This window comes from Arvicanthis niloticus, chromosome 2, assembly GCF_011762505.2.
Source record: "Arvicanthis niloticus isolate mArvNil1 chromosome 2, mArvNil1.pat.X, whole genome shotgun sequence".
Taxonomy (NCBI): domain Eukaryota; kingdom Metazoa; phylum Chordata; class Mammalia; order Rodentia; family Muridae; genus Arvicanthis; species Arvicanthis niloticus.
This window is the reverse complement of record NC_047659.1, coordinates 77,120,071-77,142,216: the sequence shown is the minus strand read 5'-3', so window position 1 is coordinate 77,142,216 and position 22,146 is coordinate 77,120,071. Positions and strand designations below refer to the sequence as shown.

Below are 22,146 nucleotides of genomic sequence, written 5' to 3'. Positions count from 1 at the left end.
GGTCACTACTAGAGAAAAGAGTAGGTAGGAAGGCCGCAGGCAAGGAGGAGTGGAAAGGCTAACCCAGGCCCTTGCTCTGTCAGCTGTGGCAGGTGTCATGCATTTCTTTATAATAGGAGTCTTCTGTTCAGATTTGTCTGAGGTCACAAAGCTAGTGATAAGCAATAAAATGGTTTGGATTCAGTTCTCTGGGTTCCAGAGTTCATTCTCTACCCTGAATTTCACTGTAGAAGCGTTCTTTATTAGGGTAATTTAAAAAAGTGTCCCTGCAAATGTCAGGGTGATGAGTGTAGTCCTGCTTTCCAGACTCCCTGGATTTTGTCACCCAGTGGCTGGAGGAGGCCTCAAATGACTTGTTGACTCAGAAGTACAAACATGCCCTGCCAGCTGGAGGGGATGCTGCTGGCTCTGGGGACGCTCCACTGCTGACCCCTGTTTCTGTCCAGAATTATGCCTACCTGAAGCTTCTGAAGTGGGACCACTTCCAGAGACCTTTCCCTGAGGTAGGTGCTGCTGGGCACTTTAACAACTCACACCTTGTCTCAAGTTGCTCAGGGTTTTTTGAAAGAATTTTGTTATTCTGATACAAATCACATACCAAAAATGTCTTCACTTGAAACTGTAACTACTATTAATTTTGCACGTATAAAGTAGTGGATTTCAGAGTGACATTTCCTATGTTGTCCTTTGCTCATCCTCACCCTTATTACCATCCCTTCTCTCTCTCTTCTGATTGGCTTTACATTTGTTTATGCATCTTTGTTTTCTTCTCTTTCTCTCTCTCTCTCTCTCTCTCTCTCTCTCTCTCTCTCTCTCTGTGTGTGTGTGTGTGTGTGTGCATTCTACATATGAGAAAATATGCAATGTGATCTTTCTTTTCCCTTCCCTCATTCTCTCTCGTTCTCCTCCCTTTGTGTTTTTGAGACAGGGCTTTCCATGTACCCTTGACTATCCTGGAGCTTACTATGTATTCCTGGCTTGTCTTGAACTCGCTGAGATCCACCTGTCCCTTTCTCCTTAGCATGTGCCACTCAGTGCTTTTTAGTTTATTTTCAGACATCGTCAGCCAGCAGACTTTTCTCCTCCTTCCAGCTCTGCTTTCCATCTGTATTTGTCTGTTCTGGATAGATCTGTAAACGAGCATACAGCTGGCTCCTTTTGGGAAGTACAGTGGAGTACCTAATGGCATGGACCAGTTCTTAATCTGATTTTTCATTGTACTTAAAGAATTACTTGTTTTTACTTTTGCTTATGCTGCAGGGGGAAGTGAGTGCGGGAGTCTGGGCAGAGGACAACTTTCAGGAATTGTTCTTGTCCACCATGTGGGGTCTGAGGAACAAACTTAAGTGACCACGCTTGATGACAAAGGCCTTTACCCGCCGAGCCATCTTGAAGGCCCATTGCTTTGAATTGTAAAACATGACATGAACATGTCATTTTTCTAAGTATATAGTCAAGTGACATTAAAGACATACAGGTCACTGGCAGACATTTTCATTGCAAGGCTTTCCCATTACCACAAACTCTGAACTACCCATCAGTCAGCACAGTGGGGTGAATGAAAATGGCCCCATAGCCTTATCTATCTGCAAGCTTAGACCGGTTAATGAGCTGTTTGGAAAGGATTAGGAGGTGTAGTTTCCTTGGAGAAGGTGTGTCGCTGGGAGTGGGCTTTGAGGTTTCTCTTTCTTTCTTTCTTTCTTTCTTTCTTTCTTTCATTTTTTTTTTTAATTTACTTTTTTTTGGGGGGGGGGGCCTGGAGAGATGACTCAGTGGTTAAGAGCACTGGCTGCTTTTCCGAGGACCCAGGTTCAATTCCCAGCACCCACATGGCAGCTCACAACTGTCTGTAACTGCAGTTCCAAAGACTCTTAACACTCTTAGACATACATGCAGACAAAACACCAATGCACATGAAGTAAAAATAAATAAAATAAATTTAAAAAGATTTATTTTTATTGTTTTGTAATATGTGTGTGTGTGTGTGTGTATTGTGCATATGAGTTCGGTGCCCACAGAGATCAGAAGAGGGCATCAGGTGCCCTGGAGCCACCATGTGGGTGCTCAGAGTCAAACCTGGGTCTTCTGCAAGAGCAGCCAGTTCTCTTAACCACTGAGCTTTGAGGTTTCAGAAGCTCATGCCAAGCCATTTTCTTAAGTTACTTCTCCAGCACCATTGCTGTCTGCCCTTTGCCATGATGATAGAGACTAACTCTCCAAAAGTATAAGCAAGTCCCCAGTTAAATGCTTTCTTTTATAAGAATTGCCTTGGTCGTGGTGTGTCTTCACAGCAATAGAACAGTGACTGTACTGTCTGGTTTTGTGTGTCAGCTTGATACAAGCTGGAGTTACCATAGAGAAAGGAGCTTCAGTTGAGGAAATGCCTCCATGAGATCCAACTGTAAGGCATTTTCTTAAGGGGAGGTCCCATTGTGGGTGGTACCATCCCTGGGCTGGTAGTCTTGGATTCTATAAGAAAGCAAGCTGAGCAAGCCAGGGGAAGCAAGCCAGTAAGTAACATCCCTCCATGGCCTCTGCATCAGCTCCTGATTCCTGACCTGCTTGATTTCCAGTCCTGACTTCCTTTGGTGTTGAACAGCAATGTGGAAGTGTAAGCTGAATAAACCTTTCCTCTCCAACTTGCTTCTTGGTCATGGTGTTTGTGCAGGAATAGAAACGCTGATTAAGACAATAATTTCCTATCCTCATGGCTCTTGACAACTACCATTTTACTGCAAGTCTACAGATTTAATAACTCTGGGAGTTTAATTTTTATCTTTGTTTGTTTTGGCTTTTTTCTGACAGGGTCTTCTGTGGCCCAGATTGGCCTTGAACATCCAATCTTAGTCTTCCAAATGCTATGATAACAAGCCCAGCATGTCCAGGTGCTTTGTGTCCATGGAATCAAGCCACATTTATCCTTTTGTGCCTGGCCTACTGACGATGTCTTCTAGGCTCATCATGTCAGTCTCCTACTGTGTGGACACAGCTCGTTTCCTCCCCAGCTGGGACTGGCCGAGTGCGGACTGTGTGGACATTCAGCATCAAGCCTATAGCTTGTATTGTGGGGTGCAGTTTCTGGGTAGACTCCAAGCACACCACTTTGAGAAACTGCTCCCCTGTTCTCACAGCCCCACCAGCAGTGTGAAGTGCTTCCTGTCCGTACTACTGAACTTTTTATACTGTTTTTATTCAGTTTGTCATGATTTAAAAAAAAAAAAGCGTGTATGGGTGTTACATATCTTTAATCTCTAAGTTCAAGGCCAGCCTGGTCTACAGAACAAATTCCAGGACATCTAGGGCTACCTGGAGAAACCCTGTCTTGAAAAACCATAAAAACAAAACAAAAAAACCAAAACCAAAAAAACCCTGATTTTTTTGCTTCACAGCTTGTTCTCCCAAAACTCCTGCCGCTTCCACAGAGCACTGTTCTAAGCAGGTCTAGCTGCAGGAACCATTCAGGGGGTGACTAATGAGGGGTTCCCCACTTGTCTGGCAGAAACTGATCTGGTATGTAGCTTCCTCTGTCTTCTTTGAGGGCACTGGTTCCTTTTTTTCCAGCTTTAGACCTGCAGCTTCTGTAAATGTCTTTGTCATGGACCCTATGCTTCCTTTTAAGAGCTGTAAGCTTCCCTTCTTGCCTGAGTTCCCTGTTGGTTCTAAAGGGGACCTAAAGGTGGTGTTGGCTTGTTGGAAGGTGTGACTCTGGGTAGTGGTGTAAGAGCTCCTGGAGGGAGTTCTCGACTTGACATTTTTTACAGTTGGGAAGATGGCATTTTTTTTTTTTTTTTTTTTTTTACTGGGACTGCACGTCTGTTATTGGCAATCAGCTGCAGAGATCCTCTGCATCCTGAAGTCAAGTCCTGTCCATGTTAAGTGACATCGTGCCCACGTGAGCAGGGAGATCAATGGAGGCTGTTAATGAAGAAGGACCTCAGTCTTCTAAGGAGTCCAGGCTCTGACTCCCATTTTCTGGATATTGTTTAAAACACTAGCCCAGTCTCAAACTCTGGTTGATCCTCCTGCCTCAGTGTTTCAGGGTTACAAACATAGACCATATCTTCTCGATTAGCTTCTTACATTCTTACAGCAAAGCAGGCTTGTCTCTGTCTCTCTGTCTCTCTGTCTCTCTGTCTCTCTCTGTCTCTCTCTCTCTCTCTCTCTCTCTCTCTTTCTCTCTCTCTCTCTCTTTCTCTTATTTACTTATTTTATGTGAGTAGTCACTCACTGTCTTCAGACACACCAGAAGAGGACATCAGATCCCATTATAGATGGTTGTGAGCCACCATGTGGTTGCTGGGAATTAAACTCAAGACCTCTGGAAGAGCAGTCAACACTTTTTAACTGCTGAGCCATCTCTCCAGTCCCCACCAAAGAGCTTCTTAAAGCTTGTTTGATGAACCTGTGAAAACTCAGATCTGGGCCAGTCGTGGTGGTGCACACTTTTAACCCCAGTGCTCTGAAGGCAGAGGCAGGTGGATCTCTGTGAGTTTGAGGCCAGCCTAGTCTACAGAGTGAGGTCTAGGACAGCCACAGCTATATGGTGAAATCCTGTCCCCAAGCCTACCCACCCCCAAAAGAGAACAAAACCTCTGAACTGAATTATCTTTTGACCTTGCTGCTCTTCCCTCATCTCCTCTGCAGTCTCTGGTAGGAAGGCCCAGTTCTTGGAGCTTCTTCATGCTATAGGTATGGGGATGAGTAATTGTTGGCGCTGCTTCAAGATTCTCCCATCTATCAGCACAGGTGACTTCCTGGTTTGTGGGAGTTAAAGATGGGGTCTCAGGACCTGGATGTTTCCCTTTCAAATCTGGGACAGTCAGTTCTGGACACATAGGAAATCATCAGCCACCCTAGCTCCGTCTTCTTACCCTTCCTTCCTGCTACTGTACCTCTTACTGATGGAGTGGTAAGCAGCTTTCAGCTGCTCCCCTGCTGGTCTGGTTTCTTCATCCTTCAAGAGGCTGTACAAAGAGAATTCCCTTTTTGTACAACCTCAGAGAGTAAAGGCACTTGCCTGAGGTCATAGTCCTGTGAAATCTTAGGTTTATTGCCATACCTGTCTCAGCTAATGCAGGGTGCTGTTCCAGCTCTGAAAGGAATCCAGCAAATCTGAAAGGGCATCTCAAAGCAGGTGGAGGTGTGGCTCTACTGCCCTCTGCTGGCCAGCTTGAATTTCTGCTCAGCAGTGCCATGTGTGTTCATTGCAGACAGTTTTGATGGACCAGTCTCGTTTCCAAGAGCTCCAGCTGCAGCTGGAGCAGCTGGCCATCCTGGGAGCTGTGCTGCTGGTCACATTCAGTACCGCTGCACCTGGAATTTCTGGGCATGCTGACTTTGCTGAGAAGCTCAAGATGGTGGTGAAGATTCTGCTGACAGACATGCATTTGCCGTAAGTGGCTGGGGCCCTACAGCGGATGGAGTTGTAGTGTACAAGGGGAGTTTCCCAGTGTAAGGCCACTAGGAGATTAGAGAAGACTTTGCTGCCCTGAAGTTTATTTATGCCTGTCATGTCCAAGTTACAGGGAACTGTAGACTTAACAAGGCCCCAGGACTGTGGTTTTCAAATGTCTCTGCTCAGAGCCCACAGTAAGCAAATTGGCTGTAACCAGAACATTCTAACACAAATAGAACTGAAGTAGATGCCTCATGAGGTAGAACTTACCTATGTTTAACCTGTTTTCTAACTTAATCTTACTTACTAACAAATCACCCCACTGACTTCACCCACTGAGTTGCTCTCACTACCAACTGCAGTAAAAGCCATGTCCTTAGAGAAACCAGTGGAACGTAGACCTTGGCCCCAGGACAGCCAGTTGCTCCAGCTGTGGTTCTTGGAAGATAAAGATCAGAGAAGAAACAAACTCTACTCCTTAGGGCACGCCCATAACAGCAACTTCCTCCCCTTGCACATACCTTATAGACATGTTGTATCTGCCATTTTTTTCATGTATCAAACTTAATATTGTGAAATCTCTAGCAGGTGCTCCCTCAACACAACCAGTATGTGACTCCCATGATTCACAACAAGTAGGGTGGGTTTGAATCTTTCAGTAAGCCCTGTGTCTGACATGGCCCAGTGCAGAGACTCTAAGAGGGAACCCAGCCCCCACCTTCTCATCTGTCTTAGAGTTTCTATCGCTGGGAAGACACAGCATGGCCGTAGCAACTTTTTTTTTTTTTTTTTTTTTTTTAAAGGCAAGCTTTCTCTGTGTAGTCCTGGCAGTCCAAGAACTCACTCTGTAGACCAGGCTGGCCTTGAACTCAGAAATCCACCTGCCTCTGCCTCCCTAGAGCCGGGACTAAAGGTGTGCGCCACCACTGCCTGGCAAGGCTACACCTCCTAATGCCACTCCCTAAAGCAATATGAGCCTTCGAGGGGCCATTCTTAGTCAGACCACCACATCATCCTTATAAGAGGAGGAGGTTGTACTGCTAAGCTTGTACAGTGTGTGTGTGTGTGTGTGTGTGTGTGTGGTCAGTGCCACGCAGAGCCTTTTCACACGTTGTGACAAGCAGGCTGAGGACACTGCTGGTCTGAGGCCTACCCTGATGCTGTTGCTCAGGTTGAACTGTCCCCTCCATTTCCATCCCCACTTCTCGGGAGCCCTGGCTGCTCTGGGGCAGTGCAGTGTGGTACCCGCAGTGAGGCCTGGGACTTGCTCCCTTAGTTCCCACACGTGCTATAGTACAGAGGTCTACGCCCGGAAGACTGTTACTTTGTCACTAAATAGTAACATTCTCACAGCAGCCCCATCACAGGAGGTTGTTCACAGGTGCTCCCAAGGAATCAAGGATATTTGTTTTCTTCTTTGGATTTTTTCCTTCTAAAAATAGCTAGTGTAAGTTGTGATCCCAGTACCTGAAAGATAAAAACAGGAGGACCAGAAATTCACAGCTAGCCTTGGCTATCTTCTGTCTCAAAACGAAACAAAACAAAGCAGCTGCAGAGGGTTGAGGATATGCCTCAGCTGGCAAAGTGCTCACCATGAATGAGGTTTTGGGCTTAATCTCCAGCATGGTAAAAAATAAAATAAAATAAAATAAAGATACAAAAGAGTATTCAATGAATAGGGAACCTCCCTCCTGTCCCACAGCTACCAAATCTCAGGTTTCTGTGTATTCCTCTGGAGGTGCTGGATGATTGTTAGAAGTCACTTGTTAGCTTATGCATTGTATAGGCGTGAGCTTTGTGCTTTGAGCCTTGAGGATGTAGCTCTACTGGCAGAGCGCATGACTACCATGTATGTGCCTGACATGCGCAGAGCCCTCGTCCCCAGCACTGTAAAAACTGACATAGTAGCTCACAGCGCTAATCTTGGGAAGTAGAGGCAGGAGCATCAGAGGTTCAAGGTTTTCTTCAGGTGTAAAGTACAAGTTCTTGACCAGCCTGGGCTCTGTGACCCTGTCCACAAGAGACAGACAGAACAGATAGACAGACAGGTACAATTAGAAAGGCATTAGAAAGCCTAGGAGGTGAGGAGGCAGCAGAGGGAGCTGCAGGCCCCACACACTTGGTGCTGTCATCCTTGTCAAGACAGTGCCAGGGTTTACATCCTTTGGTCTCCTTGCTCCCTTGTCTCCTCTCTGTTCTAGATCCTTCCATCTGGAAGACGCCCTGACTTCCATTGGGGAGAAAGTGTGCCTGGAGGTGAGCAGCTGCCTCTCCCTGTGTGGAGCCTCCCCGTTCTCCATCCATAAGGAGACTGTGCTCAAGGGCCAGATTCAGGCCCTCGCCAGTCCTGACGACCCCATTCGCAGGATCATGGGTACGTTTAGGGAACGTTCTCTCAGAGGGTATCTTATTTACTTCCTATTGCTGTGGTGAAATACGATGACCAAAAGCAACCTGAGGAGGAAGGAGGTTTGTTTCATCTTAGAATTGTCAGGTCATACTCTGTCACTGAGGAATTCGAGGCAGGAACTGGAGGACATTCTGCTTATTGGCTTGCTCTCCATGGCTTGCTCAGCCTGCTTTCTTATGTAAGATTACCTTCCAGGGTGGCACCACTCAAGGTAGCTGGGGTTCCCATATCAATACTGTTTCAAGAAAGTGGCTAGGTATGATAAACACACCTTTAATCCCAGCACCTGGGAAGCAGAGGCAGACAATGTCTGAATTTGAGATTATCTTGGTACAGGGAGGCCCATGACAGCCAAGATTATACAGAGAAACTCTCTCTTGAAAAAGAAAAAGAAAGAAAAGACAATGTCCCACAAACCTGTCTCCATCTGACAGAGGCATTTTCTCAATTGTGGTTCCTCTTCTAAGATGACTTTAGCTTGTGTAAACAACAATAAAAATGCAGTAACCAGGACAGAGGGCTGGGGGACAGGCCCTCAAAAGAAAATGGAGCTGGGCATGTAATGCAGTCCTTTAACCAGCACTCAGGAGATAGAGGCAAGAGGAGCTCTGTGAGTTCAAGGTCAGCTTGGTCTACATAGTAAGTTCCAGGCCAGCCAGAGACCCATAGTGAGACCCTGCCTTAAAACAAGCGATGCCAGCGGTGGCAGTGCACTCGGAGAGTGCGAGCGGCTTCTGAGTGCGGCTGTGTTAGGAGAGGGTCCGACCCTCACCTGAGCGGTGGCCGACCATCATCATCTCAGAGGTTCTGACTCCAGTGTCACAGACCTTGACTCAGATCCTGTTACTAAGTAATTTTATACAGAACAAATACTGTCAATTTTTAAAATTAAGACAGGTGGTTTTTTTAAAGCTTTTTTTATCCCAGCCCTGTGTTAGCTAGCCACAGCTTAACCGTGGGTTACTGAGGAGGAGGCTTCTGTGAATCAGATCTGTATCCCCAGGGAAGGCTTCCATGCTGCTGCTTGTCTCATCGCCATCTTGTTTTGGTTTTTGAGACAGGGTTTCTGTGTGTTGCCCTGCCTGTCCTGGAACTCTGTAGACCAGGCTAGCCTGGAACTCACAGATCTGCCTGCCTCTGTCTGCTGAGTGCCTGTGGCACCACTGCCTGGCTCTGTCGTAGTTACAGACAGCAGTCCTGGGTGGGAATGACACAGACCTCTGGTTCTGGGGAGCCTCCAGCTCTAAGAACTTCAGGAGAACCAGATCTCTGAGGAGTGGAGAAGTGTGGGACTCAGCTGTCAGTGTGTGTACGCACGTGCTCGAGTGCATGTGCGTGCGTGTGTGTGTGTGTGTGTGTGTGTGTGTGTGTATTGTGGGTTCTTTTGTTTGTACTTGAGAGGGTACCACAGTGCAAGAGGCAAGGCAGGCAATTTGAAAAGTCCATTTAATCAATGTGTTTCCCAAATGGAATGGACTGAAAGGTACCGACCAAAATTGTTCCTCTTAAGTAGAACAAGACCACAGTTGACTTCTGTGGTCTCCCATTGTGAGCATCAAAGGAAGCCCGTGCTCAGTCATGACAGACAGTAGACGTTAGCAGGACAAGATCCATCTTCCTTCATCCTTCCTTCCTTTTCCTTCTCCTTCCTTCTAATATTTTAAGTTCTGAAGTTGAATCCAGGCTCATGCACTCCACCCAGAGCTGCATATTCCACCCTCTCTACTTTTTTGAACATTTTCTAAGATTTTGTGTATTTATTGAGACAAGGTCTCTATGTAGGTCTGGCTGGTCTTGAATTCACAGAGATATGTCTATCTCTGCTAGGATGAAAGGCATGTATTTGTGTGTGTGTGTGTATTTACAGAGTCCAGTGTTCTAGAGTTCATGTTCTGAGCCATGTCTCCAGCCCCACCCCCAATTTTGAACTTGTTCTTGCTTTGCTTTCTTTGTCCATGTGTGCCCTGTGGCAGTGGCCAGTGTTGGCCTCAGTGGACTGATCCTCTTAAGAGCAGAGCGTGCTGCTGCTGCTGCAGACTCCTTGTGTGCATACATGTGTTCTTCCCTGAAGAAGTGTAAAGTTCTATGGATCTGATCTGGGGATGAGCGGGAAAGACTTCCCTGAGAAAGCGATGACTGACTTAACCAACCTAATCAGACATGTATAACGTCAGTCTGAAGAGACGACCCTGATTACTCTTCCCTTTTGCCACAGAGTCCCGAATTTTGACCTTCTTGGAGACATACCTTGCCTCTGGTCATCAGAAGCTCTTGCCTACAGTGCCTGGCGGACTGGGTCCCATTCAGAAAGAGCTGGAAGAAGTTGCTGTGAAGTTTGTGCGCCTGGTCAACTATAACAAGATGGTGTTCTGCCCTTACTACGATGCAATACTCAGTAAGCTCCTCCTCCGCTCCTGAGTGCGCAGCTGCCACTGCCCGTGGTCGGCTCAGACCCGCTTCGCAGTGCGTGGAGAATGGATGTGGTACATTCCTGTTTAATAGCGCTGGTTCCATGGGGACTGAAGAATGCACTGAATTCTGTTTTGAGGACTGTATTTACGAGTGCAAGTTTACAAACCTAAGAAGATTTTGTTCTCTTGAGTCTATAGGAGCACAGAGCTTTCAACAATTGGCCGCCTTTGTCTCTGCTCCTGCTTCATCAGGTTGGAGGAGCGCCTCTCCCAAGAAACCTGAGACAGTTGTCTCTTTCTCAGATGCTCTGTGCTCACAGTCATAAGCCAAGACTTGTCCTCCTGTCCCATTTACAGCCTTCCTCCCACTGTTCCTGTGGGTGCTTTCTGACAGGGCTGTCTATGGTCTTACAGTGTCCTAGCTGGCTCCTTCCCACTCTGTCCATTTATTGCTTCTTGGGTCTGGCCTAACAGTGTTCCAGAGTCCCTTTGTTCTACAGCAGAGTTGCTTAATAATTTATATTATTATTGAAACAGCATCTCTATATATTCTCCCCTTGCTGATGTGGAACTTGCTTATGTAAAATAGGCTGTCCCCAGACTTTGATCCGTCTTCCTGCCTCTGCCTCACAAATGCTAGGATTACAGGCTTTGCTACCATACCCAATGGGTAGAACTTGATTTTTAAAAGCTTGTTTTGTTAGCATGGGATGTAGTAAAGTGGCCAGTGATTGCCCACACAAGGCCCTGAGATTGATCTCTCCCATCTAAACAATGAGAGATGTACATGCACACACACACGTGCCTAGTATTGAGAAGCCATAAGCCCCTGGAGCTTCAGTTACTTTTAAAAGATAGAACTGTTTATGCCTAGGAACTCGGGAACAGCTTAGGTAACAGAGACTTCAACTTAACCAGAACAGAGTCAGGTATGGTGGCGCACACCTTTAGTCCCAATACTTGGAAAGCAGAGGGAGGCAGATCTCTGAGTTCAAGACCAGCCTGGTCTACAGAGTGAGTTCCAGGACAGCCAGGGCTACACAGAGAAACCCTGTCTCAAAAAACAAAACAGAAATGCTACTGTTCTTTCTACAGAAGTACTTCTTCCTGCGCCTTGACTGTGGCAGGTAAAGCTTATAAAGCCAGGCATGGTGACATATGCTCTAGCTGGCCTCTGACACTTGGTGACATATGCTCTAGCTGGCCTCTGAAACTTTGTGGGCGTTTCTATTTCCCACCCTTTAGCCTCTCCCCCACTTCTCCTTCTAACACTAGATAGGAGATAAAGAAGCATGGGGGGAGGGTCTCTGAATTTAATTTCTTTCTTTTGTTTCATTTTGACTGTGGCTACTAACAGACCACAACTGTCCCCCATCTTCCTTTAATGGCCAGCAACCACCTACCCCACCTCTTGGTGCCCCAGCGTTTATATACCTTCTGAAAAGTTCCCAGAATTCCAAATATCACACAGTCATAGAAACTAACTTTCATGAGATAACTTCAATTCCTAGAAACTGGGTTTAAGCCTTTTGAAGTGGTCATTTTGAGTTCCAAGATTTTTGTGAAATTATAGTTACATCAGCTCCTGTATCCACCAAAATTTCTATTTCAATATCATTTACTTGCAATTTTAATTTTAGCCTCTGATGATTAATAACTGTTTGCCAGAACACATTTTTTAGTACTTCCAAACCCTCCTGTTCATTCTACTGGAGTGGCTTCGCCTTTGATGTAGGGAAACTAACAGCTGAGCAGTCCTGTCACCTGTGTTAAATTGCATCTCTTTTTACATAGGCCATAATGTTAACTTCTCCTTTGAAATCTGATCTATAATTCCTGGATGCACAATGGATCTTTGGGAGGTTAAACTTCTCCTTCCTAAGATCCTCCCTATTGATCGTGATGGCAGAGGACTGGAAACTCCAGTGGTTGTTATGTAACGTTGAGTTTTGGAGAAAGAGGTTTGCCTGTGGCCTATTCTAGAGCAGCGCAGCCTGCAGTGTTGCTCACTGAATAGCTAATGCCCAGTGGAGGGTTTCTCTGCATGTTGCTCCTTGACTGAAATGCTTGTGATTTTTACTGCAGAGCCGTAAGCCAGACCCCTAAGGCTGTTTCCCAACTGTAAGAAATTACCTTGAATATCTCTTTTGGGTCTGCATTTTTGAACCCAGTGGCAGCCTCTGCCACTTGGCTTATACACCCTGGGAAGCCTAGGGCTTCTTTCTGCTTGAGATTTAAGAAAACCATTGTCCCTAGAAACTTGCTGGTTCATTTTTCCAGTGCAAAGTACTGTATTTCTCAAAGTTAATGCACTGGCCATTTTGAGATCTGAGGCTTTTGGTTTGGTCACAGTCTCTTTGCAAATGACCACATTTCCCAAAATTAAAGCACATAGCTATAATTTCATCTATCAACATATGGCATACAATAGAACCAACATGGGTCATCTCCCTTATCATCCATATACTCATGTCCATGTCGTTAGTGGTCTAGTGTAGCTTTTATTTCTTTTTTCTACCTTGTGTGGAATCTTTGTGGGTTCTTTCTCCTAACAGTATTTTCTCTGGCTAGGATCAGCTTCTCCAGCTCAATCTCCTCTTCTGCATCGCCTGTCTTCTCTGACCCTATTCTCTCACCCTACCCCTCTCCTCTCTCCACTCCTCCTACTCTGTCTACTGGACCCTATTCCTCTTCTACCAACCTTTGCTGGCTTTTTATACCCTCTCCTGTCTCCAGAAGACCAAGAGGAAACCAACACTCAAGGTCATAGGGTCAAGCAGTTTTAACAGGTAAGCATTCCTAAAGAGTCAGTTGACTAGTTGGGGATCCTTTAAACGGCCAGGCACACAAAATAAATCATGTATTTCCCCCATTTGTTTTAGCTACTAATTATGCAGTTTTGAAGCTGCTTCTCCATTCTTTCCCGTGTCTTTTCCAGGGTTCTCAGGTATCTGGTGTGATCTTTCTGTTGATTTGTCAGGAGCATATGCACAACTGAGATAAAAACCTAACAGCAATGCTTCTCTTTCCTGTAACATGGATACCACTTCTTGAACCTTTTATACTCCTGGACTGTCTTGTCTTCTAGCATCTTGTGTTCTGGAGTTCCTTACTGAAGTCTAAACCTCTGCCCCCAGTTCTATGAACCTTTGGCTTGCAGTGCTGACTTGGGCATGCAGGATGTGTCTTAAGTCCTGCTCACAGGCCTGTTGTTGCTCTGCACTGTGGATGGCTCTGTATTGCAGGAGACCAAAGTTCTGTAGGCCTGTCAGTGCTTAGGCGCTCAATGTTTCTTGTCTGGGCTTCTTCGGCTGGCAGGGGAAGGCAGTGGCTGGTCAGGCTCTCCTCCTCTTTTTAGGGTCAGTGGCCAAGGTTTTCAGAAACCTCTTCTGCTCAATTCACAGCTTTTCATTTCCTATGAAAATATAAACAAATTTGTGTCTCCAATGCAGAACCTTCACTGACTTCCGTTCTGATGTTAACACATCCTTGTAGTATATAGGCTGATTTAATTCCACAGTTTTTTCTATAACCCAGGGTCTCTCAGCTGCTCTTGTTCCTTTCTTACTAACTTTCAGAAAATTTAAATTTAACAGAGCATTGTTTAATCTTTCCCTGGGTCTTTATTCTTCCTCTTTGTTTTACAAGCATTTTTTTTTTAAAAGGTACAGTTAGATCTATCTACAACTGCTTGTTCTATAGAATTTTGTGGTAGACCTGTAGTATACTTTATATTATAATATGTAAAGAATTGCTTTATCTTCCTGGAGACATTGCCGGCCTTAATTTGTACAGGTGTCCCCACAATAGCCATGACTTCAGTGAATGTTCATTGCAAAGTTAGCTCTTTCAAAATTCAAAGCAGTTGCCCATTGAAACCCTGAATTATACATGTGGTATGATGTACAAACTTTAGTTTTCTAAATTCTGCAAAATGAAACCATCTGCCAGATTTTATTTCTTTTGGTATTCCTAGGGTTACTTCCAACAAGTAATGGAGTTTGGTCATACAAAGAACAAGTAGGACATTTTCTTATTATTTCTTTGGTATGCTGCCAGGCGCTAGAAAATGTTTTCTTTAAACCTTTATGGTGTTTTACATGAGAATTTGAGGCTTCTAACACATTTCTTATTAATAATTGGTCAATTCTTCACTTTCCTGTGCTGGCAAGGACCTGGCAAGCCTGTGGCCTTCCTTAGTTAAGGGCTGCCAAAGGCCAGCTTTTCGATACAGGGTCAACTGAGGTGAGGTGTAGAGTTAGTGTTGACCACTCAGCAGACTTTTCTCTGAGGGAGCAAAGCTTGATTCTCTGGGGCTTGTGAAAGGTTGACAGGATGAACACACACACACACACACACACACACTCACACACTTCCTGGATGAAGCATACTTCAAGCTCCAACCACTTTATATACATACACACACATACACACATTGGCTAGAGAGAGCAGTCATCAGCCCATAGGCAGCGAGGGTCTCCCGCACCCATTCACACCATGCTGGATATGTGAGGACACAGCAATGACAAACACGAGGCACAGCAGCAGCAAGAGGCTGCGCCTTTCCAGGAAGCTCACTTGACTGTCACAATTCCTCTTGCATGGAACTCTTGCATTGCTGTACCCAGGCTCAGCCATTTTAAGAGTAGGAATGTTGGTATAATATCAGCAGTGCCTCCTTGCCACCCCCCCCCCCAAAAAAAAAAAACCTTAAAAATTTGGAAACTCAATCCATGTAGTGTCTAGTTTTGGATACCTGCATAGTCTGTGGTTCTGGATAACATTTTTCAACATCTTCCCCAGAAGCATCTTCCGTTAGATCTAGTATTTTAGGAATTGTCTCTGATATTGAGGGGATATTAATCTGAGTTCTGTTTCTCACTGCTGTAATAACTCTCATTCCCATAAACTTATGTCTATGTCAGTCACATAAGGCCCTAACTTTCCTATTTGATTTTCTTTCTTTCTTTCTTTCTTTCTTTTTTTTTTTTTTTTTTTTTTTTTTTTTTTCCTTCAAGACAGGGTTTCTCTGTATAGCCTTGGCTGTCCTGGAACTCACTCTGTAGACCAGGCTGGCCTCGAACTCAGAAATCCGCCTGCCTGCCTCTGCCTCCTAAGTGCTGGGATTAAAGGCGTGCGCCACCACCACCCGGCCCTATTTGATTTTCTGACCCTACACATTTAACCCATCACACAATGTTTTGTCTGAGATAACTTTCCAATTCCTGGAAACTGGGTAGAAACCTTTTGAAGTGGCCATTCTGAGTGCCAGGACTTTTTGTGAAATATTGTTGGGGTCTTGTGCACTCTGTATTCAGAAGCTGAATTCTGAGCCCCTATTGAGACAGTAACCAGATAACTTGGGCACTGTATTAACCTGTGTATCATAAATAATGCTCCCCCATAATCCCCGATTGGTCAGTGGGGACCAATGGCTGGGACTTGTGACTGGGCAGAAAGGAAGGTGGGATGGAGAATTGAACATGAGCTCTTGAGAGAGACCACCAGGAGAAGGAGAGAAGCCAGAGGAAAGAGTCACCATTACATGGGATGGACCATCTGAAGCCTGTGGCCAAGAGAAGTGCATCCTGAGGACAGGCTGATGGAGCAGAAGCAGCCTGGGAGACATCAGATGGGCAAGTGACTAGCATTTGTGTGAGTTTTAACAAGTGGGAAGATTAGAATAGCTTGATGTGCCCAGCATAATGCCTACAACTCATTAATAAATTATGTTTTTGTGTTGTTTACTTGAGAATGTATGGGCAAGAAGTGAGGTAGAAACTACCAGTAGATACTAAGGAGTGAAAGGGGGTGTAATCCCCCAGAAAAATAGCATTTAATAAATGTTACATCAGCTCCTGTATCCACAAAAATCTATTTAAGTGTCATTCACTTGCAACTTTAATTTTGGCCTCTGCTCATTAATTGTTTGCAGAACACATTTTGAGTTCTTCCAAATGCCCCAGTTCTTCTTACTTGTCTTTGCCTTTGATACAAGGAAACATTAACAGGTGAGCAGTCCTGTCACCTGTGGTAAATTGCATTTTTCTTTTTACATAAGCCATTATTTTAATTTCTCCTTTGACATACACAGTGACTCCTTGGGAAGTCAGCTGATTCTGAAGACCATTCCTACTGTTCATGAGGGCAATGACCATAAGCTACACTTTATAACACTGAGTTGGGGATAGTGTAGATGTTTCTCACTGTCTGCAGTAGCATGGATTAGATTCACAATACTTAGTTGAGGTTTTTCTGCCTGCTTGTTATTCTTTGGCTGATAAGAGGCAAACAGTTCATACTCTTTGCTTCGGGGCCTTGACTTAGGCCCTGCCATTTCAATGGCAAGAATTCGCCTTGGATATCTCTCTGTCCTATACTCCCTTGTCCTATTACCTGCACATGCCTGGAAATCTAGGCCTTTCTCATATATAGAAAAACCATTGCCTTTAGAGATGCCTTGTTCAGAACTTTGTTTCAAATGTCCACAATTAAAGCACCGAGCCTTTTAAATTAAAGCATCTTTTAAATGCATCAGAGAACTCTAGCTATATCTTGACCTATTTACATTGTCAGGGTGCATGTGAAAACCAGTATTCATACTCTTTATGCATTTATCCGTGGGCCTGTGCCTTCAGTGCCTTCAGTGGTCTCCTGTCTACTGACAATATCTTCTCTGGTCAGTCTCTCTAGCCGTACACAGTCTTTCTTCCTATATAACCTGTCTTCTGTGACCTACTCTCTCATCCTACTTTTCTTTCTCTCCAGTCCTATTGCAGTGTCCTGGACCCTACTCCTCTTTCTGCCAGCATTTGCTGGCTTTTTATATCCTCTCCTATTCTCATAAGACCAAGAGGAAACCAACACTAAAGGTCACAGGGTTAAGCAGTTCTAACGGCAGTCAGTTGACTAGCCATGGGGGATCCTTTAAGGAGCCAGGCACACATCATTCTACAGTCTCAGAACTTCTTTATATTCAGTATTCGAAGTTTGAAATGCCAAGTTCTCTATCAACACCTACCCTCTTTGCAGCCCTTCACCTAGCATCTGATCTTTTACTATATTCATTCTGCTCACTCTATTTTGCTGTTCAATATTCATGATTTTTTCCTTCAACCACATTAACCATTGCAACTGCAGACCAGTGTTTAGTACAGCTGTTACCAATACCCCCCAATCTTGGGGAGTAATATTTTTTTTGAGTAGCCCAGTTATTTAGGTTTTGTTTTACATCCCATATGAAATCAACCTCTTGAAATGCCTTAGATCTATCGTTTCTGTAGGATGCCATTCTATCTTGTCATAACCGTGTTCCCTAACATTGGCAGGCTTGCTGTATGACTACTCAGAAAGCTGGTGACCTCATAGCCCTGGGCCACCACTCCTATAACTGCAACACAGCTGGTTTGAGATTAATCCTTTTTTGAATGGGTGTTTTATCAGACTCTTTCTGCTTTTTCAGCTTTTCTGACTGAACTGCCCTTCAGCACAGTGTTTCTGTGTCTCCCGTGTGAAACTCTTGCTTCATGCTCAGTCACTGGGACGAGCCTTTTTATTCTTTCCCAGTGCTCCTTGCTTCTGAGTGCTCCCACCTCCACCTGCAGCCTGTCTAGCTGCATGTCTGACTCTGCCCCCTGCTCAGAAACAGAAGAGTAGAGTGACTCTCTTTTCCCCATTTTGTTTTTCAGAACCATCTATTCCATTTGCAGTTTTTCCAACTGCTCAGCCATTCTTTCAACCTTCTTTTGAAACAAAATATATGAAGAAGATAAAACGCTGAAAATCCCCTCTGGGAGCAGAGTGGTGGATATTCCAGTGGTAGTAGCTACAATAAATTATTTGCTGGCCCCTTGGGGGAGGGGAATCTATTTCTTCACTCCCTCCAGTTTATAGCATCTGAAATCAAATTTTCCATTTTTAAAAATAGAATCCCATATTGGGCGCCACTTGTAGCTGGTCTTTGCTACTTTGTGGCTTCTTTTTTCCCACCCTTCATCCCCTCCCCCATTCCTCCCAACACTAGATAGGAAAGAAGAAAGACTAGAGAGGAGATAGATCCCTGAATCTATTTGTTTCTTTGTCCATGACAACTAACAGACTGTAACTATCCTTCCTAAACAACCAACAGCCACCCACAACCTTGCCAGGCCCTAGCATTTATATACCCTTTGAAAAGTTCCCAGAATCCAAATATCACACAATCATAGAAACTATCTGCAGCTGGCAAAACCATGCCTCTGCTAGAGCATGAGGCAGATCATAGCTGCTGTGGGCAATCTGAAGCAGCTCCATATTCCTACACCAGGGATTAACAGTATTTCTCTGTGTTTTTTAATGAAATTAGATTCCAGAATTTTCATAAAGCCCACCACAATATGCCTGTAATCTGAGCTCTTAGGAGGCCAATGCAGTGGAATTACAAGTTGAATGGTAGCCTGGACTATATAGTGAGAGCCTCATTCAAAAGCAGGACAACAGTGACCTATAAGGTCTAAAGAAATCAAATTATTTGAATCTTCTTTTGTTGTTGGTGATGGTGGGGTTTTTTGTTGTTGTTGTTGTTTTTTGGTTTGGTTTGGTTTTTTGAGACAGAGTTTCTCTGTGTAGCCCTGGCTGTCTTGGAACTCACTTTGTAGACTAGGCTGGCCTCAAACTCAGAAATCCACCTGCCTCTGTCTCCCAAGTGCTGGGATTAAAGGCATGTGCCACCACTGCCCGGCTTATTTGAATCTTTAAAACATAATTGTATATAGCTTCCTATAACCCAAAAGAAGAGAAATAATTTACACAGATGTGCTGATGGAATTCTAGTTCAGAAATTAGATTTGTGTTTCATGTAAAATAGCTCAACCCCACTAATCTAGATAAATAAGAAAAGTCCTCAGCATTTGAGCAGAATTGCTAAGGAACTTGAGTGATCAGAATTTCTGACACATCATATGACCATGAGAGTACTTTGGATGTGGTATGGAAGACTTTTTAAAAATTATATGTATTAATGCATGTATTTTAAACAAGGCCGTCATGGTACAATCAGAGCCATGAAGGTGGTGTGATCTCCAGCTGGATTCCCCGGGCACCAGAGACAAAAGGAACATTCACTCTGAAAACTGTCCAGTCATACCCGGCTCTCGGGGGAGCCCAGCCTGGGGGTGTGCATATACTTGAACTCAGCACTTCAGAGGCTGAGGTAGAAGGCTAGCCTGGGTTGCATAGCAAGACCCTGTAAAATGGTTATTAATATTGTCTATATATTAATGCTTGGAAGTTAATATGGTGGCAGTTACTCTGTAACCAGCTAGTTCCCCAAATAACCACAGAGATCTTTTAGTATTTCAAAGCTTAGGCCTATTTAGGTAGACTTACAACCAGCTCATCTAAGTTAACCAGCCACCTAGCCCCATTCTACTACATGGCTAGCTATACCTTCTAGGCCCATAGTCAGTCACATCGATTTCCTCCTGGTGAAAAGGCCTTTCTCTTTCTTATTCCCAGAGTTCCTTTCTCCCTCCCAGGAGGTCCTGCCTCTTTCTACTGCCCAATCACAGGCTTTAGCCTTTTATGGACAAGTTAACTTGGGGATCAAGGTTTGCACAACAAAAGCTGGTGTACATGAAAATCCACTCATACTGGGGCAACTAGATCCTAGGGTAAAGAATTTTACATACTCAAACATTTTAACATATTTAAAATACATAGCACCAGACCAACCCCAACAAGACCCCACCCAAAAAATAAATAAAATAATGATCGGCTGTTTGAGGATGATTTTTTCAAATATGTGCTAAAAATTTCTCTATTGCTGGTTTCTGTTTCCAAGAAAAATAATGTGCTGAGTGTAATGGTGTATGCCTTTAAACGCAGAACTCTGGAGGTAGGAGCAGGTACATCTCCATGAGTTCAAGGCCAGGTTGGTCTATATACTGATTTCCAGGTAAGACCTGTATAGTAAGACCTGTCTCAAATAGTAAGTATGCCACATTATATCCTTGGAAATTCATTAAAGTTTGTTGTTGTTATTGTTTCTGATACAGAATCTCTCTGTGCAGCTACAGCTGACCTAGAACTCTGTAGACCAGGCTGGCCTCGAACTCAGAGATCCACCTCCCCTGCCTCGAGGCTTACACTATTGAACCTGGCTAGAAAGTCACTAAAGTGTAGCCAGATGTGTCTGCCAACACCTGGAATACCAGAACCTGGGAGGTGGAGGCAAGAGGGCTAGGAGTTCAAGGCCAGCCTTGGCTACTAGCAAGTCTGAGGCCAGTTTGGGCTAAATGAGACCTTTCTCAAAATAGCAAAAGAAAACAATGTTAGAGTTTAGGCTGAAGGACATATTACCATCTTTCTTTCCTCAGTAAGAAGGACATAAGGGTAACTAGATAGCCTTTGAGATGTTGATCAGCGGTGGAATGCTTGCCCAGCATGTGCAAAACCCCAAATCATTAGTAATGACAGAGACTTCTGGACAGGAGGCAAAAAGAACTTGAACACTATCTAAAGGCTTGGCAGTGCTTCCTGTGTGACCAGGACCAAAAGCCCCATTTCAGTATGAGTAGTTTGTGTAGCCTTCTGCTCCGGGATAGGTGGTTGTCGTTGTGTCTGTAGGAGAGTTAAATACACATTCATGTGTGCTGTGGAGGAGGCACTGTAGAGAGAAGACTGCAAGTGCAGGCAGCAGGTCCAGCACTGTTAGAACATGCCTTGCTTTGGGTGATTTTTCAGTTGCCAGCAGTCCCCAGATTTTTTTTTTTTTAAGATTTATTTATTATATACACAGTGTTCTGCCTGTATGTATGCCTGCAGGCCAGAAGAGGGCATCAGATTCCATTACAGATGGTTATGAGCTACCATGTGGTTGCTGGGAATTGAACTCCAGGACCTCTGGAAGAGCAGTCAGTGATGTCAACCTCTGAGCTATCTCTCTAGTCCACCCTCCTTTTTTAAAAGATTATTTTATGTGTGCAGGTGCATCACATGCATGCAGTGCCCTAAGAGGCCAGAAGGGGCCATTAGATTCCTTGGAGCTGGAGTTTGTTAGCTGTTTTGTGGGTGCTGGGAATTAAACCTGGGTCCACTGGAAGAGCAGTCAGTATTCAGTAACCCTGAACATCTGTAGCTCAGTCCCAGGGTTTATACAGAGGACTTGGATTTGCTTGTAGGGACTTGGGCAGAAATTATGAGATGTTATTAAAGGGACTTCTCTTTGTTTGTTTAGTTGAGACAGGGTTTTCTATGTAGACCAGACTGTCCTTGAAGTCACAGAGATTTGCCAGCCAGTCACTGTGCTGTGATTAAAGGCATGTGCCACCACTGTCTAGGTTTTTTGTTTGTTTAAAAGTGATTTCTATAATATATGCCAAATTGGGGTGGGGTGGGGAGCTGGATTAAATTTAAATTCCCTGTGATCTCAGCATTTGGGAAGCTCAGGCATGAACATTGAAATTTCATGAACATTTGATACCAGGAGAGAGAGAGAGAGAGAGGGAGGGAGGGAGGGAGGGAGGGAGGGAGGGAGGGAGGGAGAAGAAGAAGAAGAAGAAGAAGAAGAAGAAGAAGAAGAAGAAGAAGAAGAAGAAGAAGAAGAAGAAGAAGAAGAAGAAGAAGAAGAAGAAGAAGGAGATGATGATGATGATGATGATGATGATGGGGAGAGAAGTGGGGAGGGAGGGAAGGGAGAGAAGAGAGAGGGAAGGGAAAGAGTTCAGAATGTACCCTCCTGTCTCAGGTTCTGGAACCCGAGTTCACTATAATGGCAGGCTGGCCCCGTTTAGATGGGAGAGTAAAAGCTCCTGTTACTGTGTTTTGTTCAGTGAGGCTGTTTCTGGAAGGGCTCCTGTAGACAAGAGATCACTGGCATCTGTCCTTGTTAAGGCTGAGATGCCTCAGTACCTGGAGGCAGGAGTGTTTGCCTGGTTTGTCCTGTTGGGACC

General features: G+C 44.6%; 1 protein-coding gene across 2 annotated transcripts in view; it reads left to right on the top strand.

Annotated features, from left to right (window-relative positions):
• The window catches only part of Tcp11l1 (t-complex 11 like 1), a 40,486-nt gene extending 18,945 nt beyond the window's left edge, over positions 1 to 21,541 (top strand). For both annotated transcript variants that reach the window (XM_034494574.2, XM_076929366.1), the window contains exons 7-10: positions 307 to 503; positions 5,211 to 5,392; positions 7,597 to 7,769; positions 10,021 to 21,541. In XM_034494574.2, the coding sequence (XP_034350465.1) occupies positions 307 to 503; positions 5,211 to 5,392; positions 7,597 to 7,769; positions 10,021 to 10,223 (755 nt within the window). In that variant the 3' untranslated portion in view covers positions 10,224 to 21,541. The remainder of the gene's footprint in view (positions 1 to 306; positions 504 to 5,210; positions 5,393 to 7,596; positions 7,770 to 10,020) is intronic.
• The last annotated feature ends 605 nt before the right edge of the window (positions 21,542 to 22,146 follow it).